This window comes from Ovis canadensis, chromosome 9 (assembly GCF_042477335.2).
Source record: "Ovis canadensis isolate MfBH-ARS-UI-01 breed Bighorn chromosome 9, ARS-UI_OviCan_v2, whole genome shotgun sequence".
Classification (NCBI taxonomy): domain Eukaryota; kingdom Metazoa; phylum Chordata; class Mammalia; order Artiodactyla; family Bovidae; genus Ovis; species Ovis canadensis.
This window is the reverse complement of record NC_091253.1, coordinates 82217257-82241191: the sequence shown is the minus strand read 5'-3', so window position 1 is coordinate 82241191 and position 23935 is coordinate 82217257. Positions and strand designations below refer to the sequence as shown.

Below are 23935 nucleotides of genomic sequence, written 5' to 3'. Positions count from 1 at the left end.
TCCCTCATCACTAACCCTCAACTCCAAGGGCCCCTTATTTTGTATTTTCTTAACAAACCGAAATGACAGAGATAGCCAAATCATAAAACGGAGAATCAGCACACTTTAGGATTTCTGTGATCTCCATCAGCTTCGTCCTGGTTGTTAGGTCTTTCTCCTTCTTGATGGTAAAGGTGGCAAAGCCAGGATGATGTAGAATAGAGTGTCTAGCACAGTTCCTGGCCAGGGGGCAGATAAATTGTTCCTATTTTCTCCTTAGCAGTGAGAGTTCCTAGTGAGATTTGTGATCTCCCTGGAATTGTAAAGGGCCCAAACCTGGGATACCTGTGGGAGGCTACTCGTGCTAAGGAGCTTGATTCAAGGCAGATTTGACCATAGGTTCTGGGTTCTTATCATAAATAAGAGAAACTGAAACAGCTCAGAGTAGAGATCTAAAGGATTTAGGAAGCTGGAGGATAAACAGGTTCTGACAATTGGATATATACTTTCTTGTTCTCGTGCACTGTTACTGATTCAGCCAGTTTCATGAGATTTTTAAAGAAGTGGCTGTGTGTCTTCATTCATACAAACATATTTTTAGAAATACACTTCTGTGTTGTATAAAATAAATTTTATTATCTAACCTGTTTTAACCAAATAATTTTTTAGCCAAAAATTTGACCTAATGTTTTTCTTCCTTGTTATTTAAGCCTTAAATGGTTGAGTTAGTGGTTTGTCACAGTTTTTTTTTTTTTAATGTGTTACTGCTTGACTGTAGATGCACAAGGTGTTATTATTAATATATCTTATATATAGTAACAGAGAGGTTGCTCTTAAAAATTTTTAAACCTATCCATTCATCTGCTGATGGATATCTAGGTTGTTTGCTGTAGTACATATACACAATGGAGTATTACTCAGCCATTAAAAAGAATACATTTGAATCAGTTCTGATGAGATGGATGAAACTGGAGCCGATTATACAGAGTGAAGTAAGCCAGAAAGAAAAACACCAATACAGTATACTAACACATATATATGGAATTTAGAAAGATGGTAATGATGACCCTGTATGCAAGACAACAAAAAAGACACAGATGTGTATAGTGGACTTTTGGACTCAGAGGGAGAGGGAGAGGGTGGGATGATTTGGGAGAATGGCATTGAAACATGTATACTATCATGTAAGAATCGAATCACCAGTCTATGTCCGATGCAGGATACAGCATGCTTGGGGCTGGTGCACGGGGATGACCCAGAGGGATGTTGTGGGGAGGGAGGTGGGAGGGGGGTTCATGTTTGGGATCTCATGTACACCCATGGTAGATTCATGTCAATGTATGGCAAAACCAATACAGTATTGTAAAGTAAAATAAAGTAAAAATAAAAATTTAATACAAAAAAATGTTTGGAAAGGACAGACAAAAAAAAAAAATTTAAACCTGAATTTTTGCTTGTTGACTTTTTCCTTGCTAATCTACATAGTTCTTAAATATTTCAATAAAATTAGGACAGTTCAACTCAATTTGAATTGTGTTATCTCTAACTTCCTCATTGAAAGAACTTTTCTCTCAATTGTACAACCTTCCCAAACCGACATGCAAAATACACTTTGTACATTATTCCCCGATTCATATATTGCTTCTTTCAAAGAGTTTGTGAAATTTTCAGTAGCTGTTTATAGAATTGTGGCAGATTTCTTGAGAACGTTTAGAACATCTCAACTTATCAACAGCTCATAAAAAATATCATTTCTATCCCCCCAACCCTGTCCCTCATTATAACTCTTCATTGGCAGCTACATATGGCAAGAAAACAAAACCAAACCAAAGGAAAGGTACCAGTTTCTATAACCTAATTTAGATATGCTTCATTTGTGTCACAGTTAAATCTCCAAAGAGCACTGGGAAGCATGATGGAATGGAATTCCCCCCCAACTTCAGCAGGAGCCAATTCTCCATATGGTACATGAATAATTCTCAAGTGCAATGGATAAAATAAATGGTGAGACTGATCTTGTATGTCTCTTCAGATGTGGAAAGGAGGCCTCATAGAAAATAAAGCTGCAGAATTAATGCCTTCTATCAGTACATACACTTTAGCCTCCAAAATAGAATGAGGTGTTCTTGGTCAAAGTAGAACTAAATATAAAGGAACCAAATGATGATCAAGAGTTTACTGTTAAAAAATAATGATCCATTCTTCCCTTGCCCCTCATACTGTTGTGTGTGTCATATCCGACTCTTTGAGACCCCATGGACTGTGGCCCACCAGGCTCCTCTGTCCAAAGAACTTTTCAGGCAAGAATACTAGAGTGGGCTGTCATTTCCTCTTGCAGGGGAACTTTCCGACTCAGGGACTGAAGCTGCACCTCCTGCATTTGCAGGTGGATTCTTTACCACTGAGCCATCTGGGAAGCCCCTCCTATTGTTGTAGGGATGTTACATCTCAGCTCTGCTTCACTCTCCTCTTCTTTCTAGTTTTGGAACACATATCACTAGCATCCCAGTGTGTGATCTCTATTAGAATAACTTGAGATGCAGGATTAAAATTCTAATTCCTAGGTCCTATCCCAGAGCTGCTGAATCTTTGGGAGTGGGGCTTGAAAGTCTTCATTTTCATCAGACATTCAGTGTGAATCTTATTCAGACTAACATTGGTGCCAGTTATAATAGAGACTATAGAATAAGACTCAGGACGAAGAAGAGAATGGCAGAACCAACGACAGGCACCATGATTTCCCTCTGAGGATGCAGAGGGTATCAGGGTACGTTTCCACCAATGGTTTCCTATACTTATTTAATGTTTGAGCCAAGGGTTAGCCTGATCCAAGATAGAAGGCTGGAATGGGAAACCTGGTGTGTGGTGGATGGTGCTGGGTGACAGGTACATACTTCTTTTTGTTCTCAGAAAGCATAGAGTAATAACAGCTTGAGTGGGAGGAAGCAGGATCAGATTGAATGCTGTAGTTAACAGTGAATGGCATCCATTCTGTGATTTAATTTCTTTCTTTTTCTGGTGAGATTTACTTGGTTATATTTTTCCACATCAAGAGTAAAATATTTTAGATATATAAAAACAGAGTGGGAGGCTGATAGAATGATTTTTTTTAATGGCTGAAAAATTACATCTAGGGAAAGAATAGTAACATATAAAAGTCATCTATATAGTTTGGTTCATTGCTGTTCACAGTGTACTGGTTCCAAATTGTAATTGCCAATAGAAAATAACCACAAAGGAGAACAACAAAAATAGACCAAAAGCAAACTGAAAAAAAAAGTACTAATTAACCTGTTTAAGGTGAACCTTTTTTGAAGACAGGAAGATGTTTATTTCTAGATAATTCAAGTTAGATGAATTTGTGTCATTTACAAGAGTTAGAAAATGTGGCTTTAAGATAGAAAATTCCCCTGTATTTATTGCCAATGCATCGAATATTAGGTAAGTCCTGATAATTCTGGCATTCTGGAATTTTCTTTTTGGAGGGAAGAAATGTGTATTTCTTTGGCTTGAGTGAGAGGGTGATTGGGATTGAATCACTGTGGGTGAGCATCTTTCTAGATTTTTCATTAAGTGTGGCTATATAATCAGTATTGAAATAAGAACTTTATAGCTTACCACCTTCAATAGTTAGTAAATTCATTTGTATGCTTACAGTTTAAAGGAAAAAAGTGAAATTCTATTTAATTGGAAAGGAAGCTATCATGCCCAATATTTTTCCCTGTGTGTGTGTGTGTGTGCGTGCATTCTAGTTGCTTATATCAGAAGTGCATAGGAGAGTGTCTCCTGGAGGCTGGCACAGGTTTATGATGCAAATATTGAAGGGCTGTGAGTCACCAGCAGAGAGTTCCTTTATGTGAGCTTTCCACCTTTTGGCTTACCCTATAACTTCTGCCTGTAAAGGTGCTTGCTTTTATTCTATTGTAGCCTTTGTTGCCAAAGGCAGAGGATATTTTCTTTCTAAGAGAGCGCTTAGATGCTTCCTCCATGTTGCCTCTGCTGGAGCGGTGTGGATAAGCTAGCTTTGTTATCACTGGCACTCTACCTGCTCTCCTGTTTCTCCAGAGAGTAAGTGTTCTTCTTAAAAATATAGCTATATTGAGTGCCTCTGTGTCTTTAGATACTCTTTTCATGTGCTAGTATAAAATAAAAGTCTTTTTGAAGATATGTTTTATGGGGAAGTGCTTTCTGGGGCCTCTAGAGATGTTCACAAGCACTGAATTGAGGTACCTTTATAGTGGTTTAATGACAGTGTGGCACACTTGTTATAAAGTGCCCTTTTGATATGTATCCCAGGGCGTGGCACAATTAGAGCCTGGTGAACAGGTTGATTTGTTTTCACCTTTAGTCACAAAGCACCACCCACCCCCATCGCTTTGTTAGGGTTTTGCAACTATAGATCTGTTTTTTCATCCCCTGAAGATGAAGGAGATCTGTCAGAATGGAAATTTGGAAAATTACACACACTTGTGAAATTAGGCAGAGCTGCTGAATCTTTGGGAGTGGGGCTTGAAAGTCTTCATTTCATGTTAGGCAAATTCTTATAAAGTTTGTATTCCCACTTAATGCACAGGACCCACAACAGTGCTTTGTTTTGTGTGAGGAATTGTTTTTCTTGCTGTGCAGAAAACGTGTGCAGGACTGTACAGGCATAAAGAGAATATTCATCATTATTTACTGTGTCAGACTCAAATGGAGGGCCGAATTGGCAGCATTCCAGAAGCAGGAGGCCACACCTATTTGTGAAAATGGAATAGATTTCTGTAGTTGCCTATTCTGTTCCTATAGTTGACTATTCTGTTCAGGGTGGTGGTGCTGGGACATGTAGTTTGCAAGCCACATATGTTGGTTAACAATGAAGGTTGGCCATGATACTGCTCCATAAAATCCTGGAGACCACACTTTTTTTGTGCACCAGCCTGATCATAATAAGGGACTGGAGCGAGAGATGATAAGTGGAGGAACCTGTGTGATCTGCCTGGGACCTCTTGCTTCACACTGATTGCCACTGATTGATGGGCCTGCTCTGTCTGGCTGGGCCTTTCAATTCACGAGATGTCATATCCTCAGAAGAGGAGGATGAGGAGAAAGCTAGGCTGCTTGAAGCTCTTGGTTTTCAAATAACTCACATGGCAGACTGTGATTTTTTTAAATTGAGATGCAATCCCTATTTGTATAAAGATATTTTTCTATAGCATAGCCAGACACACATGAAAAACTTTCTAGCCAAATTCACTGGCTGCTCAATTGTTTGCATTATTCGGGGCTCCTGGAAGTGTATGAAGCAGTAACATGTGGGATCAACCTGAAGTAGTGGCTCCAGTCTGTTCCGTGTCATCCCAAATTGTCTGAAACACTGTGACTGAAGTTTTCTAGACTCTCTGGCATTATTTGGGAGAACCACTAACCAGCACTAAATAAGCAAACCTAACCTGCCACTAATCAGGTCTGATTGCACTAAGTTGCCCTGGTGATAAGTAGTTTGATCACAGAATCAGCTGCAGTACACAAAGGATGGAGCCTATGTTAATTTCAAAATATTATACTGTTTCTATTTAATGATAACAAAAATATAACTTGTACTGTTACACAGTGACGTCTAGCATTTATATTCCTACAGTGGTTCTCAAACTTGAGCATGCATTGAAATCCCTTACAAGGTTTGCTAAAACACAGGTTGATGGGCCTCACCCTCAGAGTTTCTGAAACCAGATGTGGGATGGAGTCTGAGAATTAATTTTGAATTTCTATCAAGTTGTCTGATGAGGATAATGCTGTTGGTCTGAGGATGACATTTAGAGAACCACTGTTTGCTATCAAACTGTTTGTAATTAGCCAGTGAAATCAGGCATCATTTTTAGAGCTGTTATTTTATAAAACGAGTCTTTTAGAAGGTTTAATCAATAGTGAATTGTACATGTAAAGAATCATTTTAATAAAGCAGGGTCAGAAAGGATGTTATTAAACTGAAGGAATAAGTAGAGGGAAATTGATCTATGTGATGAGATGGCGATTGTTAGATTACAATTTTATTAAGAAGGAAAGGAAGTTTATGCATATAGTGACCAAAACCTGATGCAAGTATTTTTGTTGATATTTTTCTTGTAATTAAAAAAAATCCCCCAAATCTTTGCAGTGATTTTCCTTTAATTTCTTGCATGTAGCTATGTGCTTGCTGGATGTTTTCACATGATGCAGATATGTTGCTTATGAGACAAAGAAATGCATCCTGAATGTTTTTAAGGACTATATTGATTCATCTTTGCCTTATGAAGTTGTTTAAGAAATTAATCGTCAGAATCCTTTGTTTAATATCTATTGTTTGGCTAATGCTTTTGTTGTAGACTTTTGAAAAACCAACACGTGCATTGTCTTTGAGTTGCTCTAGAAAGAGAAAGAAATATGCATCCACTCTAGAGTCAGAAGACTAGGCTCCCCTTGTCCCTGTTTTTTGTATCTCCATTTAAATAAGATAATTAAAAAAAAAAACATCTCTTTTGCTTATACTAATTTAGCTTTGTAAAACTATATAGGATATTATTCTCTAGTTTTGCACAGTTTTGTTTGTCAAATAAGAATACTAGCTCATTTTGGTGGTGCTTTGAAGTTTCTAAAGAAGATGCATTTTTTTTTCTTTGTACAGGTCTATAAACTTATAAGTTCTGATTAATTCACCTAATAAATAACACTCACACATCACGTATAAGAGGTTCTGTGGGCAGATTCAAACACTTTTTTTGTACTCATAGTGCTTTTAGAATAATATAACTTACTGTATTCACATTTTGGGTAACACCTGATGATCTGGTGTGATAGCAGAGTTGATTTTGTGGAAAATTTTCTGCTTGCCTGATCTCACATCCCCCAGAAAACTTTTGGCAGGTTGTGGGTAGATGGCACCTGATTTGAATAACCAGGAAATAACATGGATTTCACACTGATAGCAGAATAAACTTCCTTCAACAATATAATTAGTAATAATTGGACCCAGTATTCTCTCTCCTTGATTTGATCTTCAACTTTATGACAATTAAATTCAACTAAAGTTTCTTATTTGAATAACTATTAAATGCCATGGTTAAATGCTAGGTACCATACTTGTTACTTCCAGTTACAAATGGATGTGAGATAAAATTATATCTGAGGAAGTAAGAAAATGCACAAATAACTGTAATTTAGGATATCTAAGAAGGCTTTCTTGCCCTCCCCATGTTAAAATGGAGTATCTTAAAAAAGAGTTGCATGTATTATATGTGTGACATTTGTCTCCTTCATTCAGTTACCCACTCCCTGCTGGCTGGGACCATCCACTTTGTGCATTGCTGTTAACTCAGTACGCGATATAGTGCCTGCCATGTGCTTCACCCTCGATAAATACTGGTTAAGTGAATAACAAATGAATGAATAAATACATGAAAGTCTCATAAAAATAACAAAATAATTTATAAGATTTTCATCTATTTTTAGTTATTACCAACTAAGGGCTTTATATTATTGAAATGTATCAAATCACATAGAAATACATAGTTTTAGTAATGAATATACTTTTGTGTTTCTGTACGATAGTTACCATCTTCAGAAAGCTTTGTGGGGCTCTGGACTGAGAGACCTGATTACAAAATATGTGAATTTCAGTGCCAGCTCTGTCACTGACTTCCTGGGTCAATGCACAAGACACTTATTAATGAACTGACTTTTTTTTTCAATGCCTGAGTTACAGCCTGCGAGTAAATTAGTCATTAGAGATTCTAGTTTAAATTTATCTGGATTTTCTCATCTGACTTTGTTTTTCCTGTGATGTCAGCGTTTAATCTGCTCTGTACGATTAGTTGCTGCTTGCTAGGTTTGCATATGTTGTAAGGAAAAGTATTTTCTTGTTGGTATCATTGACTTAATTTGAAGGTTCCAAAAACAGCATTTCAGGGGAAAAAATTAAAGAATTTAAAGTGTTCTCAGATTTACATATAAGAAGTGTTAATACTGCTATCTAATAAAAATGGCCAAGGACCTTGTAGCAAAGAATATTATTCTATTTTTATAAAAATCAGAGTTCATTTTTTCCCCTAAAGAAACAATTTGAATAATACCTGACCCTCTTCTCTTCTTTTTACAATGGAATATGGTCAAATTGAACCCACCATTAAAAATTCTCTAATATCTTTTTTTGCATTAACATTTCAAAACTCAATTTAAATATTCACAGATCTCATTTTTAATAAACTTAGCAAATTCAGGTAATTTCCTTCAACTTTCTAGATTGAAGGACAGCAGTTGGTACAGATATAAAAAAGATGTACAGCTATGAGCAAAGCCCCAAATCAATTATATATAAGAAATAACCTAACACATGGAAAGAAATTAATCAAAAAGAAGAATTTCTACTATATAATTCTGTGGTCTGCTACCTGCAGGCAACAAACGCAAATGAAAAAATCAACATTCTTTTGGCAGATAAGAGAAAAATTAATAAAAATGTTTCCTTCCTACTAGATCCCCTGATGCAACTATTGTTAAAAGTGAGTGACTGCAGGAAGAACTTGCTCGTTTAAAATGCTATTTTTTTAAACTACAGAAATAAGGTTTTATTCTTGCTGTTAAGCTCAATTACATGAGTTAGTATGGATTTGCACTGTCCAAAGAGCATCCCTCTTCCCTGCCCCTTCTCATTAAATGACTCTGTGGGATATGCATGAGACAAATGTAATAGGAACCAGGTGAGTAGCATTTTGAGGTGTGCCTACGGGGTAATGATGATTCTAAGGAATCTGAGTGTAGCAGCTGAAAACTCTAGGAGAGGAACTACTGAGAGCCACAAAAAATGCCCCAGATACAGTCAAAAGATATTAGTACTCTAAAGATAGACATGTTCCTACTCCATAATGAGATGGGGAGGGGTGCATTTTTGTGGATTTCTGCTTTTTAGAGTTGCATTTTTACTTTTCATTTCTAATTGGACAAACAAGCCATATTTTACAGAATGTATGAAACTAACAGTCTTTCCTATTAGAAGGATTTTATATTTTGTGTTTTATGAGTATCATCCTGAGATTAACGAAGATATATGAGGCTAGAATACAGAGGATTCGGTAATGACATCCAATTTAAATATTAATATTAGTCCACTGTCACATTTCTATCACATGTAGAGAATGTAACATAAGTTTAGAATGGAAAGGTTATATTAGTTCCCCTTACCTAGTAACTAACATACAGCATACCTGTATAGAGTTTTGACATATTTGTATATTACGTATTAAATGTAAACCATAATTTGTCTATCCCTAGCTTATATGATCATGTTCACTTTTTGAAAGATAGCATTACATGAAAACGTGGGCTAATTATTATGTAATATTAAAGAATGGTATATGTTAAATTGTTTGAATTGTCAGATTTACAGATCTCTATTGTTTTATGTATACTAGGTTTTAGGTACCTTCTTACTCCTTTGTGTGAGTGATTCTTTTGCAAACAGCTTTAAAGAAGCACAAAACAGGATCTGGCAACTTGGAGACAGTGCACCATTTTTATTTTCATTTGTTCATTAAGATTTTAAGAAATTTATTTCATCACGTGTTCTTTGTTCTGCATATGTCCTGTATGTAAAATTATGTAATAAATTTTTGATGGAAGTTTTAATAATACTAACAGATGTTAAAAATGACCTGAAATGGCATACATTTAAAACTACAGAATAAAAAGGTTTGGAAATACTTGTGTGTTTTAGAGGAAACTCACCTGGCAGAATTTCTGAGCACACTGCGATGGATTATTGTAATTATTGGGAATGATAATATTTTAATTCGACTTTCTTCCCACCTGTCGGTTGTAATCAAGGCTGCCCAGTATTCTGAAACAGTCTCATTTTGCTAGGTGGCTAGTCTTGTGCAGCCTCTAGAATGCTTAGAATATTAATGCATGGAGAGGAGCCTGAATGCTCTCTATAGTTCCGTTATGGCAAAGTGTCTTGTTTTAATCAAAGCATATACAAAACCTAACTAAAATAATTTATAATAAATTAATTCCAGCAAGTACTTAAGAGAAAGAAACCATTTGGGGGGACATTGTATCAGAATATAGAATTTGGCGTTTCTCTTCTTCATAATTGACAATGTATATTAATTTCTGTAGAATTTAATTTCTTTCTTGGGTGCCTCATTCTGAAGTGCTTTGAATTTATATGAACAAAGACAGTCTGACATTTATGTGAGGATCAGTCTAGTTTATAGTAGGCTGCCAGAGTAGGAAATTTTTTATCAAGATAATATATGTTGAAAGACATGTTTATTTGATTTAATATTTATGATGTTGGTCTTTATCATTTTTTGCATTTCCTCCTTGTATTGCTTATTTTAATCCTATTTCCTCTAAATTCTTATATATCGCCTATATTTTTTCCCTTGAGTTTTTGCTTGTTTGCCTTTTTTTTTTTGTCATCTAGCTTTTACTCCAGTGGCTTTGGATGGGCTTCAGGGATTTCAACCACCTGAAATCATAGTAATAATTTTCTCATGAATTCATTTGTCCAGGGAGAAGTATTCCTCAAAATGCTTCTTAACTAAATAAATCTAATTCTTGACATTCATTTCATTCAATAATTATGCTACCTTTGTATAGGATAGGACTACTTAACCTTGAATGCCTCTATTGTTCTTTGCCAATTCCTAATCACTGAAACAACCACCACGTGAAAAATTTCTGCCACACATAGGCTCAACTTTTGCAACATATCTGTTGATGCTGGGTGAATAAAAGCCTTAGCAAGTACCAGCAGGCTTCCCTGATTGCTCAGATGGTAAAGAACCTCCCTTCAAGGCAGGAGACTAGGGTTCGATCCCTGGGTCAGGATGAACCCCCTGGAGAAGGGATGGCTACCCACTCCAGTATTCTTGTCTGGAGAATCCCATGGACAGAAGCCTGGCAGACCACAGTCCATGGGTTCGCAAAGAGTCAGACACAACTGAGTGACTAACACACACAGATAAAGCTTTCCCGCACTTTGGGAAGGTCCTGGGTATCGTCAAGTGTTGTGAATCTGCACCACCCTTCTTAGCTTCAGCTTTATCTCTAGAGGGCAGAAGTAGGAGAAGTAGTGGTCAGTTCAGGTGGTTCCTGGGTACCAGTTGTCTCCCTTTCTGAAAATGGAAGTATTTCTTTGCGTCCACCAGAATCTTCCGGTAATCTCTATTAGTAATCCAATACAAAAGATGAAAAGATACCTCTTCATTCTGAGAGATGATTAACAGCATTGTGGGCCCGACATCCAGCATTGTATTCATAACTTTAGGATGTACAGCTAATTGTTTGCATTTGGAAAATCAGATAAATATTTATATTTATAAACATTAAGACTGTTCATTCTGGAGTGTGTTTGAATATCTGTAAATCAGAGGCAATTGAAGAGTTGAAATTCAGATTTCCTTTCACTTGCCTGCCAAGTGGCCTCAATCAGAAGTAATTTTCTCCATGAGGGCACAGAGAGCTCAGTCGTAAGCCTTTTCTAAGTAGATATTATTTGTGTCAAATTATGTGTGGTGATTTTTCTGAAGTGGACTTCTGTGCCCACTAATCCATTCACAGGGGGCTCCTTCCTTCCTTCCCTCATCGGTGCTATTAATTGTGCTTATGCTTCAAGTGTCTCTAACCCTCTTAAAATGTTAGTTTACAGCCACTGATTATCTGTAAGGTTTGCAATATAGAGAGTAGGGTGAGATCTAATCTTAAACCATAAATACTATGCATTTTAAGAGAAACCTTTTTGCCAGAGCCTGATTTGATAGCATAGCTAAAGAAATGGTTAGTAATTTCACATTTTAAAGTACAATAAATTATATCAATCTGACACGTGCTTTGGGCGAAATACACATTGGTTACTAAATCGCCTTTTTTTAACCTGTTATAAATATTGACAGTGAGATCTCATGTATTTTGAGCAGTGAACTCAGAAATTTCTTTTTACCTTTCATTTGGATTTTTGTAATTTGTTTTTGACAATAAAAGTGCTTCTTTTCAATTACATGCTTTGAATTGCAAATAGATAGATAGACAACATAAAATAAAACAGCCCCTGGAATATAGAACACTATACTGTCATTTAAGATCTTACCATAATTGTTGATAAATAAAAGTTATATATGGTGTGGAAGCCTTTTTGACATATGTGTATATATATGAATGGCTTGGTTAGATACTTATTGAGCCTATGTCAATGTTTTTTCAAAATTTCACATGAGATTTTCCATTTATTTTTTAATAAAGTGATTAAATTTTAATTTAATGTATACTATAGGAGCCAAATTGTTAAGTCCTGGACGATTTCAAGTAATTGTTCAAGTACACATTATCTTCAATAAAGACTTTTTTATGAATGTTAGAAAGTTTGCTCACATTTTATTTATAAAAAATGTATTTTAGTATTAATTTTATTCTAGTAATGTGCATGCACTTTCTTTATAATATATAGGCTTTTGTAATTGAAGAGCCTACACAAGTAAAAAAGACATTCAGTAAAATTTATATGAATTATTTAAAATATATATGTTACAATTAGAGATTTATTTTTTGTTAACCAAACCCGAGTATGTATTCCAAAAGAAGTCTAGATTGTCTTGTCTGTTACATGATATAAACTGATATTAAGGCAGTTTCCTTTATAGATTGACTTGATAAGGATATAAATTATGCAAATAATTAAATATTCATAATCAATTATTTTATTTTTGGTAATGTCTGTAAAAAAGACTTTCCTGGTTATTTTTGCTGGGAGGGTTTAAATTTTGGTTGATTTTTGGTAATCTGAGAAGAGCAGTAAGAGGTTTCTCAATTTTAAGACTAGATCTTTAAACATCTAAAAATAAAGTTATGTTAGTAGACATGAGCAATTTCTGAAGGATTCTGTGTTTACGAGTAACCTGTTTTATAGTTTTACTTATGAAAGAATGCATTTATAACTACAAAAGAATGGTTTGCATAGTAGTGTGGTATAAAAGGTATTTTAAAATAAAATAGAGTTTTCATGTCAACTTTTTCATATATTTGCTTGTAGCCTTATTCTGGTTAACTAACCTCCTGACCTTTACTTTCCAGATTTACCAAAAGAAAGAATAATAATTCCCATACGTACCTCACTGGGTTATTGTAAAGATCACATAAGAAAGTACTTTGAAAGTCCTATATGAGATACAAAAATGAAATGGTTTAGGTGTCTTATTTTGACCAAACTTGTTATTAAAACTAAGTATCTTGAAAAATAAAAACATGGAAAATATTCTATTTTATTCCTTGTTAGACTTGCAGTTAGTAATTCAAATTATTCAAATAACTGTTTTAGTGATTGTAATATTTTACCTTATTACTATTTTATATATTCCTTGCATGTCTTAGTACTTGACATAATTGTTAAAAGGTGAAAGATTATATATTACATGAAATAATGAACAAGAGATAAAAACTAATATGAGATCCATGGCTTTTGAATGCAACTGAGCACACATGGTTTTTTTTCCAACTCTCCACCTAGAATTAAAAAAGAAAAAGCACATTACCAGAGTGTTTGGAATTAGTGCATCCTTTCTTCCTTAACATTTGTTACTTTGGAGAAAAGAAGAAAAAATAAATTTTAGAAGGGACAAAGAAACTCTGTAATAATTTTTTTTTTTTGGCTTGAATGTACCTTAAATTTAAATCCACGTTTCCAAGAAGTAAGAGAAAGAGACTGCCTAAGCCTTTTAAGTATTTAGCCTGTCTGATGAGACTGCTGACATGAGTGACAATTAGTACAAATTACCATAATTGTGTTCTTTGGATGAAATGCCACAGTGCTTCTTTAGGAGCAAATGCAGGCTTCCACTTAGTAAAATGAGTCGGATACTTTGATTCTTCTGGGCAGTCAGAAATTCACAATCAGCCATGTGGTATTTCCATGTCATCCACTTCAGATCCATCTCAACAACTACAGCCCACCCTTTCCTTCCAATAAAATAGGTCCATTAACGTAATGCACCTGACTCTCATTCACTCTAAGGAAGTTGTATTTTTATTACAGAAAAAGTATCACATAAATACAAATTACATTTTTTTCATTAGAAAACTACTTTTCATTTCAGAAAAAAATTCAATTAATTATGAATAGGGTTATGCTTTCATCAGGGAGAGAAATATGTAACTTTTTCTTCAAGCTTCAAACACATATAATGAAATCTTTTCTCAGAATCCACTCTTAAGATGGATTTTTAAAAGTATTGACTTTATTAAAAATCTCAGTTCAATTAAAATGCATTCAATTACTTTAAATCTTTGTTAAAATCTCAGGTAAAATTGTACAACAGTGTAAAAGAGACTTGTACTCTTTACCAGGCAGTTAATTCTAACAAATGAACGTAAAGTGCACAGTTTTGCTCTTCAGGAGAGAATAAAAGAATAAGCTTTGGGCTTCAAGTTGGAGGTGGGGAAGGATGGGAGATGGAGGTTGCTTTCTATTTAGTAATTTCAGGAACAGGCTTCTTTCCACTTGTGACATTGCTCAGTAACTTGTTGACGTGGATGTGGCATTATTTTGTCTGGGTGCCCTTGGTACTACTTGTCCTTTCATAGAATACCTTATCCTGCTTCACCACCTGAATCAAAAAGACCCTGTTTAAGGATTTTATTTCACGCTCTTCTCAGATGTTTTTGGTACAGTGTCCCTCTTCTTTTTCAAGGGCCTCTAGAAGATGCCATTGAAGAGGAAGAAGAAGAATGTCCATCAGAGGAAACAGACATTATCTCAAAGGGGGACTTTCCGCTGGAGGAAAGCTTCTCCACAGAATTTGGGCCTGAAAATCTGAGTTGTGAAGAGGTGGAATACTTTTGCAACAAAGGTAATCATTAATGGCTGGGCGTGATACGTGAGTTCATTTACTCAGATGATTTTGTGTAGTTGAAAACTGCACTGATATACTGGAGGAAGAGTGTTCGTCTGAAAATGTGTACAGGATTTTAAAAATGCAATATTATTTTGAAAGATAAAAGAATTTTATAACTCATAAGTCATATTGTGTATTTAAATACATAGTTTCGTATTGATTGGCCAGTTGACTGAATATTTTCATGTTGCTTGGACAGTTGACTATAATATATTTAATGTTCATCATTTATCCCTTCAACAAATATTGTTGAATGTCAGTTGTTTACAAGGCACTGAATTCATCATGGAGGGTAAGCAGGGAATGGGCCAGAGTCCCTATACAAGGTTTGAGCTCACTCCTTTTGAACACTGAATGCCTTAAGTGTTTGACGTTGACTTTTAACATTGAGGATGGTGCTCTTTTTAGATACTGACAAATAAGAAAATACACACTCTTTCTGTCTTCTAAATATTCTTTTGATACACTATCATTGTAACAGATGAAGAATCTGAGACACTGTATCTCAACCTATTTCCAACCTATCTTGACTTGGAGCCAAGTGGCCCTGCCAGTAATTATGTCCTCATTGGTCATGTACACTCATTATTTAACTTGCTTTTCCAAAACTGGGTTTAAGGGTTCTTATGATTCTTTTTAATTTTTCGATTGTTTTGCCTCTGCAAGTGAGATGGATCTTCTGTTACCTCCTGCACCAATGTATAATTTCACAAGTGTTCAGGTTACTTCTTTGGTTTTAGAATAGCTACTTTTATTGATTTTACCATGGTCGTTTCCCATAGGGCATGACGGAGAGTGTATGTCTATCTCTGTATGTCTGTTTATGTTTCTGTAAGCAATATTTTTTTTTTGTTTTAGGCAGACAGAGAAACTATGGAAAGTGAGTTTTTACATGTTTGTGTGAATTTGATGATCAGAATTGATAGTCTAAAATCAAGAATGCTGATATATCATCCTCCCAAACTGCTAATATACATGTCTCAGCAGCCAACTATTTATATTTGATACTTATTATTACAACCTCAGTATAACTTTCTCTTAATTCTGGCATGTTAGAAATAAAAGAAGTGAGCCATTTCCATCCCTGTGGTCCGTAGAGTTCAATACCCTAAAACTGTGGAGATGGAGTGACAATGCCAGCACTTGGTTTCACTGAAGTTCAGAAAACCTCTTTGACCATTAACTCCTGGAGACCTCAAGATGACTTTGCTACCTGGTCCTTGACCCCCACATCAGAGACTTTTAGTTGAAAACAAGAACAGTAGGGACAGAATAGACCTTTTTTAGTATTCACTTAGATTTCAGGCTAAATTAATATTTTCCCTGTTAGAACCATTTCTTGATGCTGCATAACCACAACAATACCTAGTAGAGCTAGATGGAGAGGAAGAGTTTTTAAATACGTTTGAAGGCATCCCATTTTCCATCTTGATCAGGAAATATACTCTTTGCGCACTGTAGAGTACCTGCCTTACGTTGCAGGACTGCAATAAAGGAAGGAACCAGTAGCTATTAAGTATCATTTATTCTTCTTACTCTTGTCCTTAAAAGACTTAGTGTATGGACTCAAGACTGTTGTCAATTTATTAATCCAGGGAGAGCAGTAATAATAATTATTAGATGTTGTTTACATTTGGTAATAATCATTGGTGATGGCCTGTGTTTAATGAAAGAATATATTGGGGTGGCAAAAGAAGTTTGTTCAGGTTTTTCTGTAAGATGTTACATAAAACCCGAATGAACTTCTCTGCTCAACCTAATAGAACTTCAAGTTTTAAGTTAGTAGTTTCTTGGAAGAAAATGGACTTAGAGTGAAAGTGAAGTCGCTCAGTTGTGTCCAGTTCTTGCAACCTCAGGGACTGTAGCCTACCAGGCTCCCCTGTCCATGGAATTTTGCAGGCAAGAGTACTGGAATGGGTTGCCATTTCCTTCTCCAGGGGATCTTCCTGACCTAGGGGTCGAATCCGGGTCTCCTGCATTGCAGGCAGACGCTTTACCGTCCGAGCCACCAGGGAAGTCCTAAATGGACTTATAGCAGATGCTTATTATAGGATTACATAATTATAGTCTCAGAATAATAACTTCCATCTATACTAAACAGAGTCTTAATGAAAAATAATGACAGGCCTTGAGGGACTAAAAGAAAAGAAACAAAACTGAATTACAATCCTTAAGAACATTGTTTAATAAACATTAACTGTTTGATAAATAATTGGAAAGTGGAAAAATATATCAAAGTAACATTTAATATGTAATGTAGGTAACATGGGGCTTCCCAGGTGGTGCTAGTGGTAAAGAACCTGCCTACAATGCAGGAGACAAAAAAGATTCAGGTTTGATCCCTGGGTTTCGAAGATCCCCTGGAGTGGGGCATGGCAACCCACTCCAGTCTTCTTGCCTGGAGAATCCCCATGGACAGAGGAGCTTGGTGGGTTACAGTCCAAAGGTCACAAAGAGTCGGACATGATTGAAATGACCTAGCACACACATGCACACATAGGTAATATATTAAAAATATATAATTAATATATTATACAAATAATTCTTTGTTTAATTTGAAGCTAGATAATAATGCTACGTGGGAATAAGAATTCTAATTTTGACATAATATTTTTTAGGATAAATACTACTTTACTATTTCAAACCACTGTTGCTTTATTTAATAGGAAATGAATTTCATTATTTTACTCTCATAAGTTGTGAGACCAGGGAATTCCCACTGAAGCAGTAAGAACTGGTGTGAAAGAGAGACAACTCTTTGATATGAATTGCATCCCCTTGAGGTCATACTGGGATTCCATTCATTTTTCATTTAAGTTGATTAACTGTAATAGGAAGAAAAAATTTTCTCTCTGGAAAATTAGAATCTAATCTTTCTGCAGAAATTTACATATTAGTCTCAGTGACACATAATTATGTTTTATTGCCTGTTGCAGGGAACAAGACAGATAGGTTTAAAAGAGTATATGTATTTAAATGGTTAATGATGCCAGTGTCATGATTGAAGAAGCATGTGAGAATTGTTATTCTGATGAAAACTATTTTTAAGTTGGGATCATTGATGAAACATACTTTTGCATATATTCTAAATGATTTGTGACAACTTAAACATTGTAAATATGTGTAAGAAAATGAATTGGATTATTTTGAAAGTTTCTTTGTCTAAAAATCTAGTCAAAATCACAATCTAGCAATGACATAGTTGCTTTACTGGGTTCCAGTGATAATCTTATCAAATAGGATAGGAATTTAAAAACTAAGATCACAAAAACATGGCTGGAGTATCTTGTTTTCCAAACAAGGTATTTTGACATATTGTCAGAGAAGAGTATTGAGATGTTCATATAGTTTCAATACATCTTCATTTCTATTTTAGCAACTATCTTTTGTATAAAAGCAATCTATTGTATTGTAACTTTCCTTTTTAGAAAAGAAGAAAAATTTCGACTTTCTGGAGACATAGCTTATCATGGGTTAAAGTTGCTGTTTCCTTTTGAAATTGAACCTCTACATTATACAGGATGTTTTCAGTGTTTAGAATAGTTGTTTACTTATTATTGTGGCATTTTCCTCTGTTCCACATGAGTATTATCTATTCTCTTGTTGTCAAAGGGAAGACTCTTTTTTTTTTTTTTTTTTACAAAAGTCTCAAAGTGTCTATTAATGTTAGTAAAGTTCCTGGTTATAAAATGTGATTAAATGTGATCCAAATCACTCTTATAATGTAATATTCCACATAAATGTAAAACAAGTTGGTCAGACTTTTGTCATCTTTAAATGTGTAGAATTTTTAATCACATGAATCTAAAGCCTAAATATTTACAATTAAAATGGAAAAGATCACTTTAATAAAACCTTGTTATAGTCATAGGGGGCCTAACATTTGAATCTGACAATTCTATTGATTCCTTTTTCACTTTTTACTTTGGGTTAGTTGCATATTTCATGTTTTTTGTTTTTCATCTTTGAAATGAATCAAATAACTATGTTTATAAAAGATGCTATTTCAAAGTTGCTTTGATCCTTTTAGATTTTAAGAAATTTAGCAAAGTGTAAAGCACTGCCTTCAATGTGCATCACCCTCTTTGGTGCAGTGAGTTTAGATCACTTGGCATCTTGCCTTACCGTATCTCAGAGAGGAAGGAAACAAGCAAGAATTATTTCCTTGAATTTACAGATGACGAAGACATCAAGGCTGGGTCCATAAGTGCTGCACATTTCCTGTGGTACTGAAGTATTTGCTTCAGTGCCTTTTTTTCTGCCTTTGTTCTGGCTTATAGAATAAACATGGAAGAACATCAATGTTGGTTTAGAGCTGAGCAAACTAGTATAAATTGAAATATAGGTGTTCTGGAAAGCAACCTGGGGAGTTATGTCACTGCTGGCAGGTGAGGACTCATATATATTAGCAATTCTTGGATCAACTCAGAGACAGTAAATTTTATAAAGGAGGTGATATTAAAGCAGCTCTAAAACTGGCTTACTATTATTATTTGGAAGATGGTTTCCTCACTGAAATATTCAAGTTTGTTAATGACTAAAGTAGATAAACCTGTCTTGGGATACATTCCAGGAGGATGTCACATGGTATGTGAACAGGCAGAAAATTGCCAGGCCAGTATCATTAGGCTGTTAGAAAATGATGCTGTCAACAGGCAAGCAAACAACCACCCACAAACCACTGACGAAACTATATATTAGTGAACTTTAAATTCTCAATAGTGATTTTCTGAAAAAGTTAACCAAGTTAACAAACTGGTCTCTGATAACATCATCTATGAACAAAGTCTGAAAGGGAAAAATAATGTCATTAAAGTTGATTTTGAAAGAAAAGCAAGCCTTTCTTATAGTCCTACTATCTAGATACAGAGAATGATCAGAGAGGTCACTGGGTGCAGTGTTTTACTTGAATAGATGAATTAGTGTTGGAGCTCTTCAATCTGGAAGAATTAGGATTGAAAAAAGGGAGCATAATGGAAATCTGTAAAATAAGAAAACAGATACAGTGTAACAATGGGCATTCTCACCACATTCAAAAACATTTGACCCAGGTAATGTGCAGAAAGTAAAGGTTGTCTTTCTATATTTAAAAAGCTTTAGAATAGCAAAATGCAAAAATATTAAAGAAAATAGAATAAAGCCTGAGTTACTCAGACTTGGATTTAGCTCTAGCCCCAGAAGTAATTAATACCAAAGCAAAAACAAACATAAACAGATAATTAGGTTGGCAGAAGCTTCCAGTTCAGTTCCATAGATTGAATTAAGTACAACTCAACTTATATGTTAGGCATCTGCTATGTGTTGGACCCCTTTCTTGGTTCTGGGGATGCAACAATAGACAAAAGTCTATCCCCACTCTTGAGAGACAGACAACAGTCAAACTCACATTGTATAATATAATGGGTAATGCTGAAGATCGTGAAGAAAAACAGCACAGGTGGGGATGAGAAAATGCCATTGTGGGTGGGGGGTGTGTGTGTGCTCTGCACACTGCCTTATACAGAGTGATGGTAGGATGGGTGAACTTTGAGTGGAGACCTGAGGGAAGGGAGTGAGCTTCTGGTACTCCAGGATCAAATTGACTGTACCTGTGAGGCTAGTGTTGCAGGAAGCCAGAGGAGCTCAAAGGAGAGCTGGGAGGAAATAGGAGAGGTATGGCCGTACCTGTGGAACTGACATCCTAGAAATCTCTGGGCTTCTTGTTGCTGCGGAAGGCTTGGGTAAGCTGCAGAGGAGAGCTGAGATATAACTGAGAGAAAGCCATGATGATGACTTCTCTTTACCTAGAGAAGAAAGGGCTGCAGAGAGTACAAGTGAAAGCAGGAAATGGAAGCAAGAAAATCGGGGAAGCTGTCAGGAAATACAAATAACTCCAACTGGAACCATCCCTTTAGCCACAGTCTTGATGAGACTCCATCTGTAGCTCGTTAATGCAGTTTCCGGAAGAACAGTTTAGGGGTGTTTGAGGCTAATGAGTCTCTTTGCTCCCTTCCACAACACCAGAGCTGAGTATATGTTCTCTATAAATTTTCACATCCTTGACTCAGAAAGATAGAGCCAGGAGGCATGAAAATCAGAATAATTTCATCACTGTACTTAACTATTTCTGCCAATGTTTCCAGACTTATGGGAATGTTCCTTTCCCCCAACTCTTGCCTTTCTTTCCATGGTTTGTGTCATTTTGTAGCTTTGTTCACAATTTAAGAACGGAGGAAAAGCCATATTTCTCTTTGGACTGTGATCAATCAGTTAAAGCCTGGATTATTGGCGTTTGTCATCCCTCACCCCCATGTCAAGGTAAAGCAACAAAAAAATTATCTTAGATTCTTAATACTAGAAGAAGAAGAGCAAAAGTGGTTTCATAACGATTTGGTTAGGGGTGTAGTAATTGCTTGTTTCTCACTTGATTCAGTCAAACATTCAGGCTATTTTGTTTCCTGTTTTCTTTTTACTTTTCATTTTGTTATTATTTTAGTTCAGAAAGTCTGTTTACATACAGTTTGTAAATGCTTTTCAGTCAGTTTGGTTTCTTTCTTCCTCATTTGTGCCTTTAATGACATGTTTTTGCCTCCTCTGATACTTGGGCAACTGGAATCGGAATCTGCAAAAGGCAGCTCTACCATAATCACTTTGAGTTCAGTCAGGAAGGAGATCTTTACAGGCAACTTTGTTCCTTTTTTCTTAACGGGATTAAGAAGCTGAGCTTTTTAAATTCTTGCATATAACATTGACATTTCCAGGGTGTGTTTGGACCAGGGAGTTCAAAGAGAAGGAATAAAAAAGAAAAGCCAATATGACTTTGTTTTTTACCTTGCTGGAGGAGCTGTTTGTGCAAATCGCCTATAAGCTTATTGACCTGAATCTTTGACTCCTTGTTTTCTCTGGATTTGGCTGGAGTGGAGACACTGATGGAGCCCTGATAGAGCTGATTGAACAGCCCCCAGCTTTGCTTGGCACAGACCTCCTTTCCCTTCTCCTCCACTTCCCCCTCCCTCCGCATGACATTATTGTTCCTTGGCAAACCCTCTGTTTTTCTGGATCTAGTACTCCTTTTTAAAAAATTTATTTTAAAATCATTAAATTTTTCTTGCATAACTCATCCAACAATACAAAATGGAAAGTAAATGTTTTTTTAGAATATAGAAATAGAGGCTACTTGTATTTTCATCTTGTAAGATTGGAAAAAGGAAGAAATACCTTATGACATTGTGGTATCACTCTTCTGGCCATATTAAAATCCTGAAACATATTTTTTATTTGGAATCAGTTTGATTTTTTCCTTAAGCCACAGTTATTGGAAAAAAAAAATGAAGGAACATTTGAAGGCAATTTGTGCTTTCAGGGGAGTTAGCATTTTCTCATTTTTTGGGAACCAGAGGGTGTTCAAATTTTGTTCATGGCTTAGTATTTTATTTGTAAGAATCAAATCAAATTTTATCTGTTTACCTCATCTTTGATCCCAGATATATCATTATGAAAATTTCAACAAAATTAACATGATTGATTTTACACAATGTTGAAATGAGTCATGATGATATCATTTATATGAATTTTGTATGATAATATGTGCTATGTTTTTTCATGTGATAAAATAAATTCATTTTTTCTGTGAGCAAACCATTAACAGCTCTCCATTGTACAATCTACTAAAGGCATTTTTTAGATATAGTGAAACTTGATAAATATATAATTACATAATTATAATTTATGAAACAATTTCATGTTGTAATATAGCATATTTTATTCTGCTTCTACCTGACTATATAAGATATTTAAGAGATAGATATATGCCTGTTTTGTTTATATCTTTATTTTATATCAACATCATTACTGTTAATAACAAAAACTGAGATCAATATAAAACCATATGTAATCATTTAGAGATGTTGCCTTTTTGATTTTGTTTCTGCAAGTGAAAGGCTATAAAACTTAGTGTAAGTTTGTTGTTTTCCCTACAATGTTGAAACTCAGGAGAAAAGAAAGAATTTATTTAATTTATTATTTTATATATGTAAAACTAGGCATCGGTATATTAGAAGACATCTGATATTGATTGACTTTTTCTTTTATCTAGATATTAAATTAATCACTGATTTTAGCTGAATACTATTAAGGAAAACTGTATATTTTAAGCTCTTTTATTGCTGTATTTTCTCAGTGGTATTCTGGGTAGAATGAAGAGACAGTGTTTCTTGAAGGAAGTAGATTTGTTCAAGTAGTAATTATATAAACAGTTATTCTAAATTTAAAAAGTATTTTTCAATTTTATTTTGCTCAAATTAAAAAAATATAAAACAATGCATGCAGATCTGTACTAGTGTGCCAATCATTTACATCTACTAACTCGATTTATTTTTCTATTCAAAGAAAATTACAAGAACGAATAGAATTAGGGAAGCCTGAGAAGCTAATTTATTTTAATCATATGGAATTAACATGGTTGACAACCTTGAATCCTACTGTTGGTCCCATAATAATTTGAGATAAAATGTTATCATTGTAGAGAAACTGATCTCTTGGAAGTAGCCATGTCTTTTCTGCTTTCTATTGCTAAACATCATAAATGATTTAAAAACTTTTTCTTGGTACTCTGCACTAGCATTTTTTAGGTTTAAATCAAGGAAGATTTTCAGAGCTTTTAATCTTCTAATATAAAATTCATAGTTTCTTGTTAGTATGTAAAATTTCTCACAATGTTTTGATTATCATTTGAGAAGCAACAGGCAGTATTAAAGTATTTGCCCTTCCATTGCCTGATGGGATAATCTTTACCTCTGGTAGTGCTAAACGTAGAATGTGGAAAGCTGCCGTATGATGAATTTAATTATAGTAATATAGTCAGTCACTTTTTTTGTTGTTTTTAAAAGGTCAAGTAAAAATAAGGGAATGTGTTATACCAGTGAAGCAAATACTGATAACGAATGCAGATTGCTGTTTCAGCTTCTTTTAGTAGTTCAATGAGATTCCAGAGATTGGCACTGAGTCTATATACCAATTATAATAATTATAATAATGGTAATAACAACTTCCATTTGGTGACTGCTCCTGAAAGT

At 35.0% G+C, this 23935-nt stretch overlaps 1 protein-coding gene across 1 annotated transcript in view; it reads left to right on the top strand.

Annotated features, from left to right (window-relative positions):
* The window catches only part of ZFPM2 (zinc finger protein, FOG family member 2), a 522659-nt gene that overhangs the window by 93594 nt on the left and 405130 nt on the right, over nt 1-23935 (top strand). Inside the window, exon 2 of the mRNA XM_069600394.1 lies at nt 14679-14837. Coding sequence (XP_069456495.1) covers nt 14679-14837 — 159 coding nt within the window. The remainder of the gene's footprint in view (nt 1-14678; nt 14838-23935) is intronic.